At 46.2% G+C, this 24192-nt stretch overlaps 2 protein-coding genes across 4 annotated transcripts in view; one reads left to right on the top strand and one right to left on the bottom strand.

The window, feature by feature from the left end:
* Window positions 1-2304, bottom strand: part of IGHMBP2 (immunoglobulin mu DNA binding protein 2) — a 45081-nt gene extending 42777 nt beyond the window's left edge. Inside the window, exons 1-2 of the mRNA XM_062576405.1 lie at window positions 2225-2304; window positions 1476-1645 (exon numbers count right to left, since the gene is read on the bottom strand). Coding sequence (XP_062432389.1) covers window positions 1476-1645; window positions 2225-2304 — 250 coding nt within the window. The remainder of the gene's footprint in view (window positions 1-1475; window positions 1646-2224) is intronic.
* Window positions 2305-2357: 53 nt separating this feature from the next.
* MRPL21 (mitochondrial ribosomal protein L21) lies at window positions 2358-16871 on the top strand. Of its 3 annotated transcripts, XM_062576465.1 has the most exons (8): window positions 2358-2388; window positions 2517-2577; window positions 3003-3136; window positions 6012-6097; window positions 9053-9216; window positions 10695-10747; window positions 15820-15923; window positions 16634-16871. In XM_062576465.1, exons 5-8 carry the CDS (start codon window positions 9076-9078, stop codon window positions 16696-16698), a joined length of 363 nt encoding a protein of 120 aa, XP_062432449.1. In that variant the 5' UTR covers window positions 2358-2388; window positions 2517-2577; window positions 3003-3136; window positions 6012-6097; window positions 9053-9075; the 3' UTR covers window positions 16699-16871. The 3 variants fall into 3 exon arrangements, with proteins under 3 accessions (XP_062432449.1, XP_062432448.1, XP_062432450.1); XM_062576464.1 differs by lacking the exon at window positions 3003-3136; XM_062576466.1 differs by lacking the exons at window positions 2358-2388; window positions 2517-2577; window positions 3003-3136 and adding an exon at window positions 3184-3249.
* The last annotated feature ends 7321 nt before the right edge of the window (window positions 16872-24192 follow it).

Genomic DNA, 24192 nt, shown 5'->3' with positions numbered 1-24192 from the left:
CTCACCCAGCATAAACCAGCACAGCCTAGTGGGGAGAGAGAGGCCAGCTACAACAACCAGAACTCTAGCTCCATGTTTCCTGCCAAGCTCAGAAATTGTCATGCTCTGAAAGAAGGAGCATATCCTTCGCTTTGCCAGCACAAAGCAAGAGGCAGTGAAGAGACTATCAGCACTGAGAAGGCAGCAGGGAGCCACTAGCCAGCTGCCTTCAGACCTCCATGCACCACAGATCTTGGTGTGGAGAACAGCAGTGCTCCCCACAGCTAGGGCTACTCTGAAGGTCAATATGCTTTTGCACAGACCTTGGGTGGACCTGACTTCCTGGAACTCCCAGACAAACCATTTCACATCCATTTTACTTTTTAATAATAGCCAAGGAGGTCATACAACACTGTACTCCTTCCTACTGCCATATGCCAGTCAAAACTAAGAACAACCAAACATTTGCAAGGACTCACTATAGTCATTCTGCTTTTCACAGTCGCTTTGAGGTGAGGCCAGTCAAATGATGCAGGACAAAAGTGAAATGGAGATTTTATGAAAAGGATACCTGACATGGATAACTTAGCTGGCACTTGCGCTCCTTGAGAATTAAATTTCATATTTACAAACTAAGGGAAGCTCCCCTTAGTAAAGTCTATCAGTTCTTATATTGAAGCACTTACATTCCAAGAACAATTCACTGCTACAGCAACAACATCGATGCTCTTCAATAAGGAATGTATGTTGTTTTTAGACCTCAAGGCTAACACCCCAATTAGCAATGAATCTTTTTACTTTCAAAGGTCAGCAGCTTGGAGGCCTGGCTGGAAAAAATGCATCAAATATAATTGAACCTAACACTCTTTAACACAACATCACAGTGAGATCACGATCAAAAACAATGCAGTCCCTCATGACATGTGTTTAGCAAGCCAACTAACCCAGCAAAATAGAGCAAACTAAATGAGCAAAATAGCTGGGGCAGTCAGCTTCTCTTGTGGACCCTCTATCTCCATCTTTGGACTCTTGAGATCCAGAAGGCAACGTGCTGTTGGGTTCACATTTCTTAAGTGCCTCTATTTTCAACAGTTATCCAGGCATGTCAGCTAATACATAGGGTGCAAACCTCTCTGCTTTTTCCTAGCAAAAAATAACAGTACATGGAAGAGAGGAAATATTGCAACTCAGGAAGGAAATGAACAAACCACTTTCCATTTGGAAATCAAAGGGTAAGTAATAGAACCTCATTACCTACCTCAAAACCAAGTTAAGACATAAGCATCAACATTTTGGTACAAAGAGTGCCATGAAATGTTTAATAACAAGAGACCAGGGCCATTTTTCTCTAGAGTCATCCTCTAGTCATTACAAATTTTCTCCTCTTTTTTGCATCGATTGCTTGGTGTTTACAAATGTTGCATGACAAAAATGTGAGAAAACACAGCAGTCATCGCTTAATTTAACTACTTTGCACCAAGAAGAATGTCACTTACCAGGCCCAAAACTGTTAGAGGGCAGCTCGGCGTCCGAACTGTATGTTCTGGGCTGAAATGTCACGAGCAACCGTCCGTAGAGACCGGTTCTTTGGTTGGCAGCTTGGAGTTTGAGCAAGCAGATACCCCTGCGCTGCAGTTCCTTCAGCGAGCTGCTCTCCTGCCATGTCCTGGAAAATGCACAGGGGCACAGCAGTCTTTTGCTGGACTGATGCAGAGATCTGACATTTCAGCTGGCCCCCGGAGGGCCTGGCAGCACCCTGTCCCTGCCACCATGCATCCGAGTGGGTCGGGTGGGAGATGGTTTAGGCTCAAACTCTGAGGAAGGAGGGCTCTGGGGTGATGCAGGGGCAGCGGGACCGCAGCACCCCCAAGGCCTGGGGGAGGAGAAGAGGGGCCCTAGGGAGTGAGTGGGGGGATCCTGAGTCCTACAGGTGCCAGAAGGCCTTCAAGGGCAGGCCCGTGGGGTTCGCTGCAGGGACAAGCCGGCCCTGTAGGGGTGAGCGTGGCAAGGTCCCCCCCAGGCGGCAGCGGGCCCTACAGGGGTGAGTCCGCGCGGCCTCCTAGAGGGGACGTGCCGCTCTTCGCGGCAGAGCTGGCCGGGTTTCCTGGGGGGCGGCAGGCCCCAGCGCAGAGTCCACCAGGGCTCCCCCGGCGCGGCCGCTCCCCCAGGGTCGCCACAGGCGCCGGCAGCCCCCGCGGGGAGAGCGCGGCGGGTTCCCCAAGGAGGCCCCGGCCCCGGCCGGTACCTGCTCTGGGCGAGCTCGGCCTCGCGCTCCTCCTGCAGCAGCGCCAGCTGCCGCCGCGCCGCCGCCGCCGCCGCCGCCATGGCCGCCGCGCCGCCCCTGCCCGCCCGTCGGCGTCCGCTTCCGCTTCCGGGCCGCGGCCATGGCGGCGGCGCGGCGGGCGGCGGGTGAGCGGCGCGGCGCCGGGGCCGGGGCCGGGGCCGGGGCCGGGGCGCCGCCTGCTCCCCCCCCCGCCCGGGGCGGCGCTTGCCTTAATCCCTTTCCTCTCCGTTTCTCTTTCTCTCCCCCCTTGCAGCGTCCTGGTTTCGCCTCGCTGTTCGGCACCGCAGCTCCCAGAGCCAGGCCCCGCAGCACGGGTAACGTCCAGCGGCGCTCCCCCCCCCCCAAACGCCGGCCTTCCTCGGGGGCAGAGACCCCCCAGCCCTCCCGCAGCCCGGCCCGCTGCGGCTTGCCTGCCCCCCTTGCCCGCCCGGCCCGGCCCGGGGAGTTTTAGGCTGTGCCTGCCGCCAGTCGCCCCTGCCCCAAGGGCCCCCGCCGGCCTTAGGCCTTGGCGGCTGCTTAAATTAAGCGGCGGAGCGTAGAGGCGTTAGTTAGACGGGCGGTGAGGCTGAGCGAAGGGCCGCAGCAGGGCTTAGCCCGTGCTACGTCTCCGAGCTCGCACCGCTGTCGGAGCTCCAGACAAACGAGCCGTTTTGATCCGCCAGCTGGGAGACTTCAGCCTTCATTGGTTTCAGCGCTTTGAGGGCTGCTGGGTTGCGTTTGTGTTTCCTTCCACCGTCAGGGCCCAGCCCGGAGGCGCCTGGATCGGGTCGCAGGCCGTGCCGCCGCGCGGTTGAACCGGAGGGGGACAGCGCGGGAAGGGGCAGTGCTGGCGTGCAGCACCCAGGAGGGACAAGACGCGTTCCTGTTCTCCCGGTGGGCAGTGGGGAAGGGGTTTCATACGTCGCGTCTCTTCCCCTGCAACACAGCCCCCAGCGTCATTGCGCAGCCCTACAACACACCCACAAAGCCCTGGTGCTTGCAGATAGGTATTTGCTGGTGATTGCTTTGAGTTTCTGTAAAATCAAAACTCTTTAAGAGGTATCTCTGGGCATTACTGAGTAAACTGATGAAGCGCATCTGCTGTTGTATTAATTCTGCCTTCTTTCGTTAGAGTCTCCTGCTTCCTCCTGAAGGTTTCATGCAGTTTGCACTGTTATTTATCAAAACTGTAGATCTTAGCCCACAAGAAATCCCATCATGGTAGAGACAGCAGTTATTGAGCAGTACCTTTCTCTTCAAATGTCAGAAATCAGTACCTTTGGCCATCTCCTCTAGAGCCAGCCTGAATCTCCCTTCGCTTGACTAAATCTAAGATTATACTTCCATCATTTTTTCTTGCTTAATAGGGAGCTATGATCGTTTCATTAACTCATTTGTCAGATTAGATCAGTTCATCATCTGATGCATTTCAGTTGCGTCTCTTACTACATTAAGGCATTTTGCATCTATTCTTGGGATTTCTCTAAAGCCTGTAATATGTGCCTTGTGCCTCCCTTCCCTGCCCTCCCGAAATGTGTATCTGTGTTCTGGGGAAGACACTTGCGTGTTTAAAGTGCTGTCCTGGTTAGGGTGGTGCTTTTCTCTACTGTGTCGCTTTGGGAACAAATCACTAGTTTTTGTAACTGACTCTTAAGACAGGGATGTAAACAGCTGCCTCTGGTCCTCCCTGTTGTTGCTGCTTGTCCTAGAGATCTTGGAAAAAATGCCTGTTACTGCAAAGCTCCATTTGCCTTTTTTCCACTCAGCCTCACACTGAGTTTCACATAGTGCTTCGTTTTTGGATTAACACCCTGTGGCACACTTGAGTGGACTTAATTGGTGTTCAGCCCTGCTGTTTAAGCAGAGTTCTTATGATTTAGTGCTGTCTATGCTGCTGTCAGAAAGCCAGCATATGCCTGCGAATACCTGCAATTCTGATCATACAGAGCTTGAGGCAGTAAGGAATTTGTTCAGTATTGAGGCAGAGGGTCCCTTCCAGTGACAGTCTTGAGAAAAGCAGAAAGAATCCACCATGACAGCTAACGAGAAGGTATTGTTGGCTGCTGGCTGCAATGCCTCTGGCAGTTTTCAGTCTTCTCTGTCTGTAATTTGGCCCGTTGGCCTTCAAACCCCCAGATTATTCACTAAACTGAAGGTATCACTGTGTTAGCCATGTACCATTTCCAGGTGGTAAGAGAGCAGCATCTGAGTGTAGAAAGTAGAACAGACTGCAAGTAAGAGCTCTTCAGCACAGAAGTTGTTATTCAGGTGCTGAGCCAATTTGATCTGTGAGCATGTCAGTGCTGAATGATTCCAAAGCAACCCATTTGTGGTGTTTAGTGGCAGCCCAAAACAGTGCTGGGCTGGTCCCCAGGAGGATCATCAGGGGTGGGTGTGAAGTCTTAAAACAGGGAGACTTTTGTGGTACAGTTGCCGAGTTTTGAAAAGAGCTTACAGGGATTTTGCTTCACAGCTGGAAGATGATACCATTAAGGAAGGTTTAGGATTGAATATGCATCTTGTGAATATGTTGGTGCATTAATGAAGTCAGTCGTTATGAGGAACTTTTGTACTAGCCTGATTGGTTGGGTGTGAGATCATGCAAGCTCCCACTCCCTTTTGTCATCCACCAGAACTAAGATAGTCATGGGTCAAACAAGCTCTGCTAGAGCCCTCCTCCAGTCCCTCTCCAATATGGTATTGTTGTCTGGAGACAGGCATGGTAATGGCACAGAAGAGGCTTTGGGGATGAATATTTCTTGTATTAAATGCTGAATTGTGCAGAGGGAGGGGTGACAGAAGTTGTTGATATTGCCATTCAGGGAACACAGCTGTAAGTGACAAAGGATGAGCGGCTTCATACTCTGCTGTAAAGAAAATAGCTGTGGTCTCAAGACCCTCTCTAAACTGTCTATTTAACAGTAAAGATCTTTAAAAGTAAAGGGATAGGAAAAGGAAGGATATATGTGACTCTTTCATGTGTAGCCCTTGAGGCTGATGTAAGAGTGCTTATTAGCACTTCTTCCCCATCAAAGGCATGCCTCCTCCCAGATGCTTCCCTCTCTTTGATAAATCCAGGGCTTTGTGCTGAAGTTGACTGAGGAGCATTCATGTGGTCAGCCTCTCAGCCGTGGTGGGGATAACTAGTAAATATACCTGAAAACCTTACCAAGAACCTCTTCTCTAAAATACAGTCTTTTTCTTAAAGCTTGTTGCAATTTCTAGTGGACCTAGGTGACATTAAGCACTGGGAGAAGCAACTGTATCTGTTTTGGTAGTGCATTTGCAGATTTAGCTCAGAAATGAGAACAAGCATTTTCTGCATGTGCTCAAACAGCCTTTTGAAATAGACTGCAGATTTGTCACTCATGCAGTGTTTCCTGTGCCACTGGAGGGCCTTTGCCAGGTTTTGGGAAGAAGGCCTGGGGACTTTGCAGTATCCAGCATCCTCGCCTGGAATCCTAGGGAAGGTATGTCAGGTATCCTGGTCTGTCATCCAGACCTCACCTGACATTATTACCTCACCTTGCTGATGAGCTGCTGCAAAGTCAAATGAGGTCTGTGGGAAGTTAGTTTCTGATCTGACCAGGTTTTGGGTTGAATCTTTCATGCATCCAAACCATTAAATCTCCTGTACAACTTCTACTCCCACAGTGGAAAAGCACTCAAGCTTTCTACTTGTCTCCAGCTTCTACCTTCTCTACTCTGTGTTTTGTATGTCTTCACAATATCTGTTTGTTACCAGTGAATCTTACCTTATCGTTTACAGACTTGTTGCCAAAACATCTCTATCCTCACCACCATGGCCTGAAGTGAAACTGCCAGATCCAGTAGAAGAAGCAGCCTATCATGCAGGTAAGGTCTCAAGTCTCCAAATGAAGCCTAGTAGTCCAGTATTATCCTTGGTGGCCTGAATGAGTGTAAATCGGTGTCTTCAGTGATTGGAGCTAGTGTTCGTTCTTTGCATTTTTGTCTCATTTCTGATGTGCTTTGGTGTCACTGGATTCATGCTGGTATTGGAGATTTGGGTAGAATGTGATGTCTCCGTAGTTTGTGACAGCTTTCCAGGTTGTAACACTCCCAGGGGATTCTTGCCTGATGTGATACATTGTGACTTAAGCAACAAAATGTGTCTTTTGGCTAGGAGGAAGCCATATTGGTTTTACATGTAAACCAAAATGCTACAGCCAGCAGAGGCAGTTGAATGAGGGGCACACCACAGAGCTACAGAGGTGTGACATATGGCAACAAGTAGGTGGGAAGTGTGACACATCGCTAGCGAATGTCATCTTATCCCCACCCCCTAATCAGCAGGACAGTTGAACGCAACCTGAGGAGCTCATGGACCGTACAGGTGTCAGCAAGTGAAGTGCACATAGCTGTTTGGCAATTGTTCGCATTGCTTAACCTGATCAAAATATGTTCCATTTGTTCCAAACTTCCATTTGTTACCAGACAGTTTTCCCTGGCAGATGAAGGTGTGAAAATCAAATGCAGAGAAGCTGAACATGTCCAGTCTCATATTGCCCAAGTGGGGCTATTGTCATCCAGACCATGCTAGGGATAGTAGTGGGGAAGGTGATGCAGATACAGGATGTTTCTTGGAAGCAGGCAGTAATGAGCTGCAGTGGGTGACTTTATTTTACAGTTGCTGTGGGAGTAGCAATTGGCAGTTCTGTCTGCTTCGTGCAGGGAACTACCTCCTATGTTTATTAACAGGCTGTCTCACTGTCTCCTTGCATTAGCCTCTGGGACATCTCAGAAAAGCTTCCCAGCCATAGATAGCCAAGAGACCCAGGAAGTGAAGGAGAGAAGTTCTCATGCAAGGAACAGTGAGAGGAGCAGAGCTAAATTGTGTCCAGCCTTTTGCAGATAGTCTCCTGTCGTGTAGATGAAGTGTGTTAGTAAGTGTGTGAATGATGCACTCTGTAGAGCGCATCCAGGTCTCCTCTCTGGCTGATTTTCATCCTGCTTTTTGTCCCCTCTGTGCTTTTGGGGTTGCTCAAGCGATGAATGAGTTTCCTGTTCCAGAGCATCTTTGACCCAGTGAACCATAAAGTGCTCAGTTTGATTTGCTGATCCCTCCGATGAACAGGATTCTGCATTCCTGTGACTGATTGACGCAAGATCTTTGGGCCATTGTGATTTCCATGCCTTGTAACCCTCTGCTGTTCATGAGCTTGCGTCATTATGTGCTGACTGTGCATATCCAAACCAAAGCTGTGGCTCTCTTAAAGTCACACCATCTAGAGTATTTTGAATTCTGCATTATATTCTCCTGATGGCCATAGAAACAGCCATAAATATTTTTGCTACATTTGCTCTACAAGCAAGATACAAGATATAAGCCATACTAACAATCAAATGATAATATCAGTTGATGTGTCCTGTCACTCGGGATATTTGCAAGAGTTACCAACAATTTTATATCCTAGGTACAATGAAATAAAATAACTTTCCTTCTGTTACAGAAGGATCAGAAAGTCCTATGGGTGGACAACTGAAATTTGACAAGGAAATAACCCTTGTTAAAGCATGACTCTGCATATTTCTGGCTCAGAGAAAATTGTAAGCCAGCATTTTCATATGTGGCTGTATGAGTAGACCACTAAGCTTGAATTTCAGATCTGAAATACCCACAAATCCCACTGTCTTTAGTGGGAGCTATGAGCATTATGCACCCCGAGCGCTGATTGGCGTGTCATTTTAAAATGTTACCACCAGGCTACTGATACAATGCACCAGTGCTTTAGAGCTAGAAGAAAATTTTTTTTATTGTATCCTGTTGAATAGTTGAGGGCATAACAACGAGAAGGGGATTGTAGTTTTTCTCTGGACTTTTTGTGGTGGACCACTCTGTGTCAAAGAAGAGCACCCAGTTATCTTTTCTTCCTCTTTGGCAATTCCAACAACACAGAAGCTCTGCTTTTCACTGTAGTGGGAACTGGAGTGACTGCCATGTTGCAAAGTAGTTTCCATTCTAACCCTTGATTTTCAGTTGTTTTCAACCTTCAATAGTTTGCGTCTGTTGGGATGAAAGTTGGACACTTTTGAGATGTTCCTTCAAGGGCTGGGTTTGATTTGACCAATTGTTAAATTCTTGTCTGTCCCAAATGAATATTGGATTTTGTTTACATTCCAAGAAAAAAAAATGATTCAGCTGCTTTTGAGGACAGTGAAGAAAATCTACTTTTCCAGTTATAGAAAAGTTGCTCTTTTTCTGAACAACTCAAGGGGGTGGAAAACTGCAATTTGGCAGGGGAATGGCACTCATTAAGCCAAACCTTCCTCTGTTCCTGTAAAGACTGGTTTTGGCCTGACTGCACAGAAAACTGACCACAGAAAGCGGAGTTTTATGCATGCGCAGCGCCTCTTCCCAGGGATTTGTACTGCCTCTGGCACCAGCTCTATGTTTGTGCACATATAGGAAGAGCTCTTCTGGAAAGAAATAAAGGAAAGATCTCTCTTGACTGTGCTACAGGTACAAATTCGCAGACTAGAGTTTATTAACATGCCAGAGCCCTTATTTCTGCATACTTCACAGAACTGTTTCTGATGTTTCTGGGTATCCTACAAAATATCCAGAGCTGGCTTTGCCAGCAGCTAGTATCCAAATACGTTTACGGGAAAGGAGACTCGCTCTGTGTATAGGAAACAACATAGTCCTTGAGTTTTGCTCAAGGATTCCAAGATGATACCAATTTTTGTAGGAGAACAGTGTGGCTGAATTAGTCTTGAACAGCTTTTCACACCTTGCTGTTTCCTTCTTTCCCTCCACCCCCCGAATCCCTTCCTGCTGTTTACCAACAGAGGTGGTACAAAAGGTGAACGAGATGATCGCAGCTGGGCAGTATGGGCGGCTCTTTGCTGTGGTTCACTTTGCCAGCAAGCAGTGGAAAATAACCAGCGAAGATTTGATTATGATGGACAACGTGCTGGAGGCTGAATGTGGGGACCGAATCCGGATGGAAAAGGTAATATGCCTTGGTTTCACAGCCCCCACACTGTGTGTGGGGCAAGAACAAGTTGTCTGCAAACCTTTCTTGTGGTAACCAGTTTTTGAAAAGTCCTGGAGAGCTTCTGTTGGATCTCCCATTCTTACTCCAGCTATTTGCTTGGCCTTATTTTAGTTCCAATTTCAGTTACCCTGTTATCAATAGTATTACTGTGATTTCCACTGAACTCCTCTATTAGGAGGCAGATATTTGTTGTACTGACTTCATCCAAAATTAAAAAAACCACAGTTGTTGTTTTTAGAGACGGCACCTAAGGATGGTATTTACCTTGAGACTACAACGCCCAAAAGACTCAGAGTACCCCCAGAGGGACTGTCACCACTCATCACTCTGCAAGATCCTTATCAGGCTGAGTGTGCCACATAGAGGGAGAGGGATGGTGCATTTGGGGGGTAATTGCCAGAATGCAATTCAATGTCTTTATCGTTGGCCTTGGTTAACTGGCATGGACTTTACAGACTCATTATTCCAAATCTTAAGTGAAAGACTCCGAAGTGGGGTTCTGCTGGCTTAATCTTTGGCTGTTTTAAGCCAAATATAATGTCAGTTTTTTTTTTACCTGTCTGTTGCTTTAAAGTCCAGTTTTGAGGCAGTTTTTTAGCTGTCCCCTGCATCCTTGGGTGCAATGGGAGCGAATCGTATAGAGCAGCCAGCTTGGATTGCAAAGACCTAGATGAGGGTAAAGAAGGTTTAAAAACTTGCTTAATCTGTCATTATAATCCTATTGGGATTTCTCTGGCAAGTTTCTGTCTAAAGCAAAAGTCAGAACATTTAATGACCGCATGTGTATTGTTTTTAACTGTTGCCATATGATTAGTGTGGGAAGGAGGCAGACTGTAAGAAATGCTGCCACTTCTGATGGTACCCTATTTATTACCTTGCCTGGTCCGACACATAGGCAGGTGGCTGAAATGCCCTGAACAAAAGAGCTAATCCCTGCAGTGAATCCACCCCAGACATCCGTTTATTTATTACCCATCTTGGGGCCTCATGGAGAAAAATGAGCAAAGGGTTTCACTAGAGGAGATGTTGCAAATGCTATAAAAATCCAATGATTTTAAGAGCTGCTATTCATTCAGATCTCACGCAAGTCATATTTTTCTTCTCCTATGTATTGCTTTTCATGTTTTTACAACTTTTGATGACCCAGAACAGAAACGTTCAGTGTGTTCTGATCAGTGTGAAAGATACTTCTAAAATATGCTTTAGTAGGATAAACTCTCCTGGGAGAGTGTCTATTTAATGAGTCTGTTTCTTGGTTGTTAGCTGCCTTCCCCCACCCCATCCTTGTCCAGCAACAATTTGACATTTGAACTGTGTAAAGACCTATTTTCAAGCAGTCTGGCTCCTTTATGGTGACTGTAGAATTTGGACAATATTGCTTGCATTTCTGCATGATGAACCGGTGATGTGTCTGATAAAGTTGCTTTCTGTAGGTTTTGTTGGTTGGTGCTGATGACTTCACGCTGATTGGAAGGCCACTCCTGGGGTAAGATGTCTTGTAAAAGAATTATATTGAAGACAAATCTTACACTTAATTGTAGCTCCAGGGCTCCTGCAGTCTCCTAGCTGAAGAGAAGTCTTGTGAATTTATTAGCGCTAACCTTTTTCCAGATCTGTGGCTTTTGAAAGAATCATCAATAAATCATAAGCCTCTTCTAACTCCAGCCATTACCAGTGTCAGGATAGAACAGCAATGCCCGTTCCTAAGGTAACTGTAGGATATTCACCTCTGTTGGGATGGTTCTTTTTCTCATTGCATGACCTTTGCATAAATTGGCAGTAAATCTTGTTCTTCAACATCTTTGCTCCCTAACCCTAATTGCAGTGATAGTCATCTTAGAATAACCCAGAAATCCTTGCCCATCCCTGAGTTTGGGGGGAGAGGGCGTTTGTTGTTTGTTTTTTGGGTTTTTTTTTAAACCCATTTCCTTTTGACCACATCCTAACCCCACAGGCCTTAATCCTTACTTAGAGTTTGTAATTCTCCCTTCCTTGCAGTCATGTGACTCCAGTGATCACAGAATTGAGGAGCAGAATTTACCCCATTGGCACCAGCTCAGTTCTAATGCTGTAGGACTTGCTGTAATAACTAGCAATACGCCTGGTTCTTCAGCTTTTGCTTTACCAAAAGAGATGGTATGTGGACTAGGTATTATTGAACAAAGTCATGAACTGTGGTTTTCCCCAGAACAATAGGTTTTAGTGGTGAAATACAAGTCAAGGTAAGGTCGGTTGTGAGAGAGCTGAGTGTCTGGAAGCCATGGCTATTGCCCGGTTCCAGGCTAAACCTCGCGTTTAGCAGTGTTGGATTGAACTGCAGCAACTGAGGTAGAGGACAATAAGATAAAGAAGAGTTTTTACATCTCAGTATTTTCTGGTGATTTATAGATTCACGGTAGAAATACCATGTGGTTTCAGGTTGTTTTTTCCTCTGGCTGGTTTCTTTTTTTGCCAGTAGGTTATCTGGATTTAAGAGTTGTTCATAAAATATTTGTATAGTTCGTAATAGGGCTTCAGTGGCACTGCTCAAGGCTAACAGCCTTGAGATCCCTGCGTTGCACAGGATTTGGGGGTTTGCCAGCTTTTCTAACAGTACTGTCAATAGATCTGGAATAGCAGATCCTCAGGAGCCTGTGCGTTATTGCCAGATTTTCCATTTGTGGAAGAGGTTAGGAAGGGGAAAATCATTATTTGATTTTACTGCTATCTTGCAATAGCTTGAGTAAAAGCCCAGATTCTGCAGACAGGGATGTGTTTAGGAGCACCATCCTTGGCTAGGCACTGTTAAATAGTGCCTCTGAAATGGTTCTTTGCAACTCAGTTTGCGTGCTGGACTTGGGCATATGCCCAGTGACCCAGGAACTCTGGGACAAGAAGAAAAACTGCTGCTCGATCCCTGCAAGCACTCTAAGTTCACGAAAAGCCTTGTCAGTTGTTTGAGGCAGACCAAGTTGCACATCTGCCAGTGTTAGCTTGAACTGCAGTAACTTTGGCAGAGGAGGATCAGGAGGAGGAGGAGGAGGCTGAGCAGGGGAAAGAAAAGGTGGTAGGGAGGTACTGTCCTCCCTCTGAGAGTTGTAGGGAAACCTCCCACATGCCCAACTCCCTCAGCTCTTCTATGCAAGCTGAGGAAAAGAGAGCAGAACCCAGTGCTTTGGAGGCAACATGAACTGTAATTCTTTCACATAGGTCCCAGTTGTGCCTAAACCACAAACATTTTGGAGGAGAGAGAGAGAGGAGCTCAGATGCAACAAAGGCTTTTCTGTGTTTTTTGTTGTTCTTGTTTCAAAAATAAACACATCAGTGAATGCCTGCACCAGTATCTGTGTAGGACAGTTCATTACAGCTGCACCCCCCTCTATCCCTCCTCCCCACCTTTCAAACTTGGGGGTGGGTAGGAGCTTGTCCTGTTTTGGACAGATGGTCATGTTTTAGTTTTCTTTAGCAGTCAGATACCTCCCAAGATGACACTCCTTTAAAGCTTTAGAAAACAGCAAAGCAGCAAAACGTATCTGCGTGGCAAAGGCAATTCTGGGAACTTCTGGCTGACTTCTGCTCTGGGATTTGTTGGGTTTTGTCTTTGTTCAAGCAGCTTGCTCTCTGATGGTCAGCTGGTGCTAGAGTAGCAAGTGATATGCAGTTACACTGTGCTTAGCTGTATAGTGCAGACCTTGCTGTGCACTTTTAAAGCTATCCTTAGAAGCAAGCATAAGCTCAGGCAGGTTTGCATTTCAGGCCCTCAAGTGTTCTAGACCTGAGTGAGGGGAATAGTTCCTCTCTGAGACAAAATAGTTTTGCTTGCTTGTAAAGGTACAAAGCATAGCTGATGGGGTATTTTTCCTTTAAAGGACCCAAGCCTTTCTCCTGGCTACCTGCCCGTTCTTGCAGTGGTTTCAGATTTGGAAAGTACCTCACAACGTGCTGTAGACCTGTTCTCCTCCCAGAAAGAAGGCTGTGGTGCAGGTGCCTTCTGCAAGGAAAGAGAGCTTGTCAGCAATGGCAAAGCTGCTGCCTCTAAGAGTTTTGATTCTTTGAGGATGAAGGATTGCTTTCACTGTTTAACAACAGCTTTCATTCTAATTTACATCTATGAGATTGTATGAATTCTTATGAATTCAGTATGAATTCTTCTTACCTCCTTCAAAAATATAATAGAGGTGCTTTTTTATGAAACTTTTTGCCACCGAAAACAACAAACCTGACTGTCCATCTCAGCCAATAACATAATCCAGACATCTGGGAAATGTTTTGTGGACACTTCAGTCACACCTAAAAGTTTAATAAAGATTCTATCTTAGATCCTATTTTGCTGAGCACTTCTCTGTTCCTATGTGCTTGAACAGCATATTGGTTTCTGCTCTGCTTTAGCCTTGCACTGGGGCCTCCAGCTCTGAGCTTTGACTTTTAGAGTGAAGCCAGTACCTTGATACTCTAAAATATCTTAAAAAAAAAAAAAAAGAAAAAGAAAAAGAAAGAAAACTTCAGAAGATTTGGTTGCAAGGCTGTCAGTATCTCTGAACAACATGGGGGGAGGTCACTTATCAACAGATCTGTCTGTATCAATGCTTCTCTCTTTGGCTGAATACTACCCAAGGCCTATGAAGGTTAGCATGGCCTAGCAGTGAGGGCTATAGCAAGGAGGATTTGGCTCTGCTACTACAAACACTGGCTCGCCTAAAAGCAGCACATAGATTTCAGTGACCCAGTCACTTTTTCTGGCCTGGCCGGTTTTCAACTTTCCCACATGATCACCGTTAGCAAGCTTCTTGCATGCTTTTACAATCCAAACCTGAGAGAAGTCAGTGGGAGTTTAGCTTTCCCTTTGCCTCCAGTGGACAGGAATTAGACCCAGAAAGTCTCTAGCTCCCTAATTATGGTGGTAAAACACAGCCAACCCATGCAGTGCAGTTCATTTTCTGTTTTCTTTCCAAGCTTTGCAATGCTGTGTATTTCAGTAGTGCTCTTGGTCCTGTCCTTGGGCCAAATCTGGACCGCATCCCTTAGCTGAGATGACAGGGTCACCCAATGGTCTCTAACATCTAGATTATGTCATGGCTATTTTCTTTTGGACTAGTCACTAAATGCAGATGTATCAGTTCTCTTGGCTGTCCTTCCCTCTTCCCTTCAGGATTCAATCTCTGATTATATACTACACCCCAGAGGGTGAATGTTAATAGAGATGGTAAATGTTTCAAAGCCTTTGGCCTCTTAGTGACCTCGGTGAAGAGTTAGACTAGTTGGGCTTTCCCTTCACCCCCCTTTTTAAGTGCAGACAGAGTCGTTTGTCAAGAAAATGTTCTTTAAATGTCTCTCGGCAGAGAATTGAGCATGCTGATGAGCTTTTAATGGTATTCTGCAGTGATGCAACATGAAAGAGTGTCTCTTCCTCCTTCACTATAGCTGTTAATTAAAACCACACTTTCCAGAGGCAGTGTCTGGAGGCAGTGGGTTTCTGCAAGAGGAGCTGTTGCGCAGCCAGGTAGCTTGTCCTTCAGTGCAGGCTTCAAAACACATTGTTTTCCAGCTCTGAGGTTTTTTTAGATGGCAGGTAAAAATGGCAGAGCTTTTTTCTAACTTTGGTAGGATGATTTCTCCCTGTGCGCCATAGAATAACTACATTAGGTGCAAGGCATGTTTGCCTGTGTTGGTAGGGAGTAGGGAGGACAGAATTGTGACTTTAGTCATGTGTGGTGGAAACAATATTCTTCTTTCCAGCCCCATCCTTGTGGAAAGAGACTGGAAGAGGGAATTTGTACTTGCTGAGAGCTTCCACGTGTGGAAATAGATTCCAGAAGCAATTGAGTCTTTGAGTAGTCTCGCCCTCGTCCCTAAGCTCCCCTGGCTGCCGGGAGGTCCCTTTGAACAGAGCAGTACGTGAAATCCTCAGCGAGGCCCCATCTTCTGTTCCAAGTTGGAGTAAACAACCAGGGCAGACCAAGAGTGGGAGGCAGAAGAGGCATGTGGGAGGAGAAGTGACTTGCTCTAGCAGCCGATTAGCTGTGCTTCCTGCTAAAAGCAGTGGGCCAGAGCTGCTGTCTTTACACAGCCTTTGCTGGGGCTATTTAGGTGAGTAAGGTGAGATTTTGTTGCAGCTGGCTGTGATGCTTTTTATAAAGAGGAAGGACTTGGGTGTTGACCAGTAGAGCACAAGAAAAAGGCCTGTGGTTGTGTTTAACTTTACCATAAGCACAGCAGAAAGTACAGAACTATGTACTCTTGCCAGGGGAATTTATCTCACTGTAATCCCGCAAGTTTCTGCAGGCTCCCACTACTCAAGTGTCCTTGACTGTTTCTGATCTTATCCCTGGTATGGCGGAGTACTGCCCTGCAGAGTAGTACATCACGTGGCCAATCCACGTAGCACCTTGAGGCTTTTGGTTTTGTACTGGGAAGCCAACAACCAAGCAGATTTTCCTCTTCTCCTCAGTGACTTAGTAGTTCCTGCTGACCTGGGCTTTGTAAGGCAGGACATGTTACTTGTGCGTGGCTCTTCCCTAGAAACCTGCCCATTGACAGAGCATAAAGAATTACAAGGTGGTACTCTTACTTCTTTTTAAGGAAAGAGCTTGTTCGCGTGGAGGCTACCGTGATTGAAAAGACGGAGTCATGGCCAAAAATCAACATGCGCTTTTGGAAGAGACACAATTATCAAAGGAAGAGAAGTAAGCTGAAAAGAATAGAGCTTCCCTCCCTCCTGCTCCTTTGCTGGGTCCCGGAGATGGACATATCATGGCACCTGGGGAGGGACATTCATTTGCTGTGCCCCTGGTACCCCATAGGATACACCTTTTTGCCAGCCCACCACCCCAGGCATGACCCAAGGTATTTGGAGCACAGTGACTTTAATTCCCTGTGTCCTGCACCCTTGGTTGGATATCTTTGCAAAAAGATGTTTTGGAATTAAAAAATAATAATTATTAAAGAGAGAGAGAGAGAGAGAGAGATTTAAAGGGCAGTGAAGCAGTGTTGTTCTTCCAAAGCCTCAGATATTATATATGTAGTCACAGATATTAAAAAGCCTTTACAGTATCCTGTAGCAGCCTTTTTGATTAACGAATCACTGCTCCTTCTCGGATATGACCGAAATGGGGGAAGGTCATTACAGATTTTTGCAGGACAGACATTAAAACCTTGACCCATCTGCCACACTCCCATGGGAGCTCTGCCTGGACCTCTTGCTCATGCCATATCAATGGTATGTGGCTATCCTGCCAACATGGCAGCATCTGTCAGCACTCCCCCTCCTAGAAACTGTCACGCCTTGGCATGCCTCAAACTAGTGCAGCTTTGCCAGCGGGAGCCTCTCAAAAGGTACACAACAGTTCTGTGCTGTCATCTGATTTTTTTTTCCTCTCTTTTCATTCTTTTTCAGTAATCACGAACCCACAGACCGTCCTCCGGATAAACACCATAGACATTTTCCCCTGTTTGTCGTGATGGATTGATTGGGTGTTGTGTGGCTTAGGGTTTATTGTTGCTTGAGGCAATTATGGAAATAAAACTGCGTTGTCATTGGAAAGTTCTGGGCTTCCTGTTATTGTCTGAAATGGAAATCTATAGGTACTTTCCTTTTTTTCAAAAAGCAAAAATAAATATTTTTGTTAAAACTATTATTTCAGCCTTGATGGTATTTATTTGTTAGGAGCCTTAGACAACCCAGGATCCTCTGCTACTTGACAAGCTGTTTCATGCCGACAGCCCCTCACCTCTCTAGGTGCTTCCAACTGCTATAGGAAATCAGATTTCATCTGTGTCTTAGAAATGTCTTGCTGCTGGGCTTAGTAATTCCTGTTCTTGCAAGTTTTCCTATGCTGGAACTGTGAGTGCACTCAAGGCTAGCAGAGAGGCAGACGTGACTCTGGGTGAGCTGATTTACCCTCTGGAAACACTCATTGCTCTTCATGAACTGTAGTGACATAGCTATAGACAGGTGAAATGTTTTCATAAGAGTGCTAAGTGTGTTTTTTGTTACTGTTTTTTTTCACCATTCTCTCATGACAAAATTTCTGCAGCTCTGCCTAAAGTTAATGTCTGGCATTGTATGGCTTCAGGGAATAACCTGCGGTACAGCATGGCTCACAGCAAATGTGGAGCTGAAGAGAGGAGTGAAAATTACTGACTGCAAGGTCCCAAGTCCAAGATCATGCTAAGCGGTGCAAATGGTTAAAGGCTAGCAAGCAGAGATGCAGCTGAAAAATTATCCTGTCCAGGCCAGTCTGTTGCACAGTAATAAATTGTCTGTGTGTGTATAATGCAGATGTCAGTGGTTCAGAGGTGATTTCCTAGTTATTCCACAGACTTGATACCTCATATGCTGAGTATGATTTGACTTTCAGGTCTCAGTATTTTTCCTCTCTCCACTTTGTCCTTGAGTTGACACTGTCACTGTGCTGTCACTTATTGAACAACATGTATTGGGGTGTTGTCCTTTAGGTCTTTCACAAGTCAGTATAAACGTTCAGAAGATCACTTTAGATGCTATTAACAGGTTCAGGCTGTGTTTCATCTCACCTGACTTTTCAGCTAGAGAAAGATTAGGTTTGGGTTAAGTCAGCTGTCTAGTTGCTGAAGAGCGATAGTTGTCTGCAGAGGATAACTCACCTCTCCCCCTTTAGGATGGTCAGTCATGAACCTTCTTTGGGAGATGCTTTTTTTTCTTTTACTGACTACAGGGAAGTTGAACAACAAGATTTTAGAAGTTACTGGGTAAAAAGATGAAGCCAACCTCAAGTTAGAGCATGAAGAAGACTTTTTTTTTTTTTTTTTTTTTTTGGTGGTAACTCCTGGCACAAACACTCCATCCTCTGCCATGCCCTCATCTGTCAGGACAGATGTTTGTGAAGCTGTGCCATGACTCAGGTCAAGTTAGACTTGCTCCTCAAGTTATTTGGGGATGCAGCCTCAAAACCTTGCGACGGCACAGCTGAGTGGCTGACGACAGGACTCCACCTCCTTCACCTCCACGCTGAACTAAGAGCTCTGACCTCAGCTTTTCTGGTGAGACCCAAGATGGAGCGTGCAGCTGTTCAACTTTAGTGTGTTCTGGCTAGAAGGGCCCTTTCTGCAACTGACTTTGGTAGTTGCATTCTGCATCTTCCTGTCTGAGCTCTTTCAAAGGGAGTGAGAGGGAATCTTCTCCAAGATCCTCTCCCACTGGTGTTGCCACCTCCTTCCCCCATACCAAAGGTGGCTCCAGCTCTGTATTCTGGGCCACAGATCCCAGCAGAAATGATAGTTGGAATATGTAGTGCCAAGCGGCTGGCGTAAAGAGAATGCCGGCACAGACCAGCACAGTGACTGCCTTCCCGTTACAGTCTGTTCGCAGCCTGCAGCGGAAGCAGTGGTGCCAACTGAAGCAATTTTACTGGAAATCTCACAGTCCTTGCGTTTCTTAAAGCCTGTGACTGCTGGGGCTAAGAAAGCGAACGCATGTCTTGGCTTTCACAGTGGCAGGGGGAGTAGGGAAGAGGAATTTTTCAGCCTTGTTGGTCGTGGAGAAACTGCAAGATAACAAAAAGGACTTCAAGGCTCAGAAGCTGGAAGAAAGAGCTCACTGTTACTTCCAAAAAGAAAAATCAAACATCTTGAGCTGATCGCTAAAACTAGTCTCACCACCAAAAAGCTCTTGGGAACATAATTCTAATCCAAAGGTGATACTATATGAAATTAGGCTGGTTTCACAGCATTTTTAGGGGGAGGGAGAATGCAGGAAGGGAAAATTCAACCATATCAGGATGTCCTGTTTTTTGTTTTGAAATTTTTCTAATGTCCAACCAGAGCAAAATACTCAGGTTTTATGGAAATGGTGCATTTAGATGGAGGCAAAATGGGTTTATTTTTGACATTTGCTTTGGGCAATGTGAAAGAAAAAGCCATTTGCCATTCCAAAATGGAAGCAGAAGTTACCAGTTCTCTGGCGTGGAGTTGGTGATCTCCCTTTGGCTCTACACGTTAAGGGGTGGGAGTCCCCTTTCAGTCTTCTTGCCCACTAAAGGTGGTAAGGCTGATGTTTGCCGCACAGAGTAGTTTCAGCAAGAGCAGGAATTCGTCACCGGAAGAGGCTTTTGATTAAAGCACTGATTCATGGTACAAATTTATGTTAGACCAACATGTCATGTCAGGTAGTATGTCAGAGCAGACTGGAATTTGGGAGCGGCGCTCAGCCTGACATCTCCGAAGTGCAGGTGGCCACAGGGGTTAGAGGAGAACCACAACCTTCTTGTCTCTTCTTAGTGCCACTCAGGTCTCAGTGAGGATGCTGGGATATGAAGGCCACGGATGGCTGGATGCAAAGCTTGTAGCTTTGAGGTGCTTATATTTGGGTTTAGTGGCCTGGCAGCAAGAAGGAGAGCATCCTAAGCGAAGTGGAAACAGCTCACACTGGCCATCCTATGGGCTAGCTTTCCACAGCATGTCTCCCCAGCTCTGTCTGGACAAGTTTTAAATTACCTACGTGACGGGGTTTCTCTTTCTTCCCTTGGCAAGTTGTTCCACGATCTAAAATAAGCTTCGCAACCAAAGCCATCTCTCACGGCAGGAAGGCCCCCCGTTGTGAGCATCCGCTGTTTGCGAGGTGTAATGAAGTGCGAGAAATGTGCTAAGTGCTAGCGGGCACAGGTTCCCGCGGCCAGCCTCTGCAGAAAGCCAGAAGTGCACGAAAATGCCTCTTTGGGGACCCAAGGGTCTGCAAAAGGACTCAGCGACTGAGTTGTGATGTTTGTCCCTGCTTAACGTTTGGGTTCGCTGCCATGTGACAAACTGCGGGCATTGATGCTGTTGCAGTGGCGAAGAAGCTTCAGAAGCTCCTAGGTTTGGGCCTCCAGGGTAGAAGGGCAATGCTGTTAATACGCCCCTTCGGTATTTCTTTTTTTCTCCCCCCCCCCTTTTTTTTTGTTCCTGTCTGCTTTGCAAGGCGTCTTTGAACTTGTAGAATTCGTATGTGGAGCCAGATTTATTTTCTCAGCGTGATCCGGACACATTTTGGCTGCACATCGAAATACATTGTAGCAGTCAGAATTCAGCAGCAGGCAGAACACAACACCAGGAAATTGTGCTGGTTTGATTCCTCTTTGCACTAAAGATGCGGGGGGGGAGGGGGGTGGTGGTGGTGGTGGTGGTGGTGCTGTTGAGGTTTTTTCATTTTTCTTTTTTGTTTTTGTCTCCATTTTGGGACCAGAGAAATAAGCCCCTTTACTGAGGAGAGAAAAGAAATGCTTCACTGCTGGATCTGAGTCAGTGCAAAACCTATATGGAGAAGTCCAACAGCGACCAGCAAGCCTGGGCGTGAGCAGGCATCCGGGATAGGTGTCTTTCATCTCCTTTAGCTCTTTCCATCTATAAAACATGGGGAGATGCAACTGGGATCCGTCTCCGAGCTGCTAACGCCGTATTTGTTCCTCTGAAGCAAAGACAGCTTTTGATTTCTGTAGAAACAGAGAATGAGTCTGCGAAGTGGTTGAGAAAGGAGCTGGCCCATCACTCCCTGAAGTTAGAGCCCTTTTTTTAATTGCATGCTGTCTTTGCTGTAGCAACCAAAAATATGTTTATTGACAGGGTGGTGTGGCTTTGGTTATGTTCTGGGAGAGCATTTTCTGAAGGCCCTAGCCTACATTAACTGTCAAGATGCATGCTAGCAGTGAAGCTTGCTGCACAGTATATTGTCTCCATAACAATAATACTTACACAGTCATTAAAGAGAGAGTATCAAGTGTAATACTTACATGAGTTGGAAACACAGGGTTTGGGCCCTTTTAGTGGGGGCTTGGGAAATGAAGCTAAATGTTGGTTTTAGCTTTGAAACACCTTAGTCGTTTTTGAAAACAGGGCATAGGCGCTAAAGGCAGCTTAGAGTTATTTTTTTTCTGCCTAGATCTTTTAGCTCTTGCGCCTTCAATTCATTTAATGGCGAAAAAAGGGACAAACTTTTTTTTACTTTCCTCTTTAAAGTGAAAATAAACACATAGATTGTTTTTCTTTCAGAGGCAGCAAAGTTCAAATTTGTTTGGATCTCAAAATAGCCAATGATCCAGCAGGAATTTAGGTTGGACCGCACGATGGGAATCCTGTGAGCCGAGGCCACAGCCCAAGGTGAGTTTGTTCTTTGTCTGTTTTCGGACAACTTTTTCTTTCTGCTGGATTTGTGTGTGCAGGGACATGATTCATGGGTGAAATTGGCCTCTTTCCCAATGCAAACTCAGTCTCTTTAGAAAAAAACTGCAAGCATGGAATAGCCTGACCACAAATATTTCAACACAAGACAAGATCTACTCCACCTATTTTCATCTGGCTCTGCTGCAGGTGCTTTGTTGTCTGGGAAGAAGTGATTTATTTAGTGACTGCAAATCATAAAGCCCTATTTCCATTGCAGTCCAGTGGAAAGGTCCCACGCAAATGTGTCACTGCAGCTGAATGCACATGTAGGAGAATGCAGCTTCTTCCCACCACACAAAAGAGTTCTAACACCATGGTCTGAGCCAACCTTTTCCTAGGGAAGTAAGGTTGTTGTTGTTTGGACAACAAGTTGACCATGAGCCAGCAATGTGCCCTTGTGGCCAGGAAGGCCAATGGTATCCTGGGGTGCCTTGGGAAGATTGTTGCCAGCAGGTCGAGGGAGGTGATCCTGCCCCTCTACTCAGCCCTGGGGAGGCCTCATCTCGAGTCCTGTGTCTAGTTCTGGGCTCCTCAGTACAAGAGAGACATGGAGCTACTGGAGAGAGTCCAGCGTAGGGCTACAAAGATGATCAGAGCACTGGAGCATTTGCCCTCTGAGGAACAGCTGTGAGAGCTGGGCCTCTTCAGCTTGGAGAAGAGAAGACTGAGGGGGGATCTTATCAATGTGTACAAGTACCTGAAGGGAGGGTGTCAAGGGGACGAGGCCGAACTCTTTTCAGTGGTGCCATGTGACAGGACAAGAGGCAAGGAGCACAAACTGAAACACAGGAAGTATGCCTGAGTATGAGGAGGCATACATTTTCTCTGGACACATATTTATTCCTTGCTAGCTCATGTGAGTATTGCCTGTGTTGTCCTCTCAAGCAGCTGGTGTTGGATCAGAGGGTCACACTGGCCTGATTCAGCCCGATTGCTGGAGATGGCTTTGAACGGTGCGGAGCTCTTAGAGATGCTTTCTGCTTTACCTCTCTGCAGCACTTGGTTATATCTAGTGGTTATCAAGGCCAGCACTTCACTGCATTGGAGCTGAGTGCAAATTGTAGCACTCTTAGGTTTTTTTGACTTCCTTCCAAGAGGACAAAAAACAAATTTATGCAAGTTGTAGTCCAGGCCTTTCTGGAGGCAAGTGAAACTACATAGCAATGTGAAGGGAGGGCAGGAAGCCAGATACAAGCTATCCAGAGACACTTCTCCTTCAAAGCTCTGTCATGGGCTAGCTACGGATACCAGCTCTCCTCATGAAGCCGTGAGCATAAGATCACTCTGTACCTGGCTGGGCTTAACCACCTACCACAACCAGAGTACATTTTAGGTGGACTCCACTGAATGCTGATATTCAATACGAAAGGCATTGCACTGAAGAAGTATAGCAGATCAGCTTAACAGAAATGTCACATCTCCCCCACCTTCTCTGGGCTCTGATGCGAGAGTGGTGCTGCATGTGAAGGAGTGCCCTGTAGAGCTGGTTTGGTGAGAGCTGTCCTCGGACACACTGGCAAGCATCTCAGTATGCCTTTGCATTTGCCAGTAAGAGCCTTGAGAGGTTCAGAAGAGGTCACTGAAGGCCTAACAGACAGCAGATTGATTCCTTAAGGATGTTTCTTGAACTTGATAGACTTTGTGTAAGGTAGCCCCAGAGCTGAACGATGCTCTTCCCCATGCTGAGAACATTTACCATGTTTCTTCTGTCTGATTCCTCCAGTGTTTGATAGGGCTGAGCTCATTCTGCAGCCTTCCCTGCTGAGTCTCCTCCACCTTCAGTCTATTCCCATGAAACTTGTAAAGACCTGTAAGGTCTTTGGAATGCTTAGTTCTGTCACAGCTGATCAAAATGAACCAAAGTGGGGAACTGGATGGGCAAAGGAGAGCACACTAGCTCATTGAGCAGCTCCCAAAACTTTGCTGCATTAGAAGGCAGTCTAAAAAGCCTGTTAAAAGAGTGCCAGAATCCAAGCTTAGGCCTTATCACTTGTGCAACACAGTAGTAGAGCCATATAGATTTTCCTTAAAGGTCAGTCTTGTCTTTTCCTTGATACTAGCGGAAGAAGATGCAGAAATAGACACAGCATCGTTTTTTCCATGTCACTGCTTAATGTATCGAGCCTTTCAGGGGACCAATTCAACAAGAGGGATTTAAATTTGGATGGGTTTTGTTTTTGTTTGTTTGGTTGGTTTTTTGAGGTTCTGAATATGTGTGACTAAGAACAATGCTATCATTCTCTTTTTAGAGGCAGATAGCTCCTCTGTCCCAACTGAACTCTGCTGGATTGCTCTCTGATACTCTCTTGCCTTTTCATCTGACTGCAGTACTATTTCTTTGCTTTGATCCTACCCACAGTGTGGAGGTGCAACTGGAGCTACAAATCTGCTACTGCTCAGAAGACTGAGGCCATGGCAAACCCAGTGTTCGGTCCAAACATGTTGCTGCAATGTGATGCAGCTGATGCAAACTCACTGCCTCCAGGTCAGGGACAAGCTTTGGAAGGGGAAAATGTTCTTGCAGGCTTTCTGCTGGATTTTAGGTACCAGCAATGCTCCTATAGCTGGTATGAGCATTGTCCAGCTTTGCCAAAGAACCAGCAGCTTCTCAGCAAAATGGAGAACCAGCTTCATGGGCACTTCTGAGAGAAAAGCCATATTAAAAAGGAAAATGTGGCTGTTAAATCATTTTTCTGTTGTTTCATCCACTGAGGAAGAGTCTGTAGAAAGACTAGCGCCTCTGATCTAGAGAACTTGCTGGGCACCAGCCTGGTACAAGGC

Source organism: Rhea pennata, chromosome 5 (assembly GCF_028389875.1).
Source record: "Rhea pennata isolate bPtePen1 chromosome 5, bPtePen1.pri, whole genome shotgun sequence".
NCBI classification, from domain to species: Eukaryota; Metazoa; Chordata; class Aves; order Rheiformes; family Rheidae; genus Rhea; species Rhea pennata.
The sequence above is the reverse complement of the archived record's forward strand: the minus strand, read 5'-3'. Positions and strand labels throughout refer to the sequence as shown.

Coding starts and splice junctions, on each gene's coding strand:
- MRPL21 (XM_062576464.1), top strand. CDS start 2,364: ATGGCGGCGGCGCGGCGGGCGGCGG. Junction 2,389..2,516: donor GGCGGCGCGGCGGGCGGCGG/GTGAGCGGCGCG, acceptor CCCCCCTTGCAG/CGTCCTGGTTTCGCCTCGCT. Junction 15,924..16,633: donor CAATTATCAAAGGAAGAGAA/GTAAGCTGAAAA, acceptor ATTCTTTTTCAG/TAATCACGAACCCACAGACC.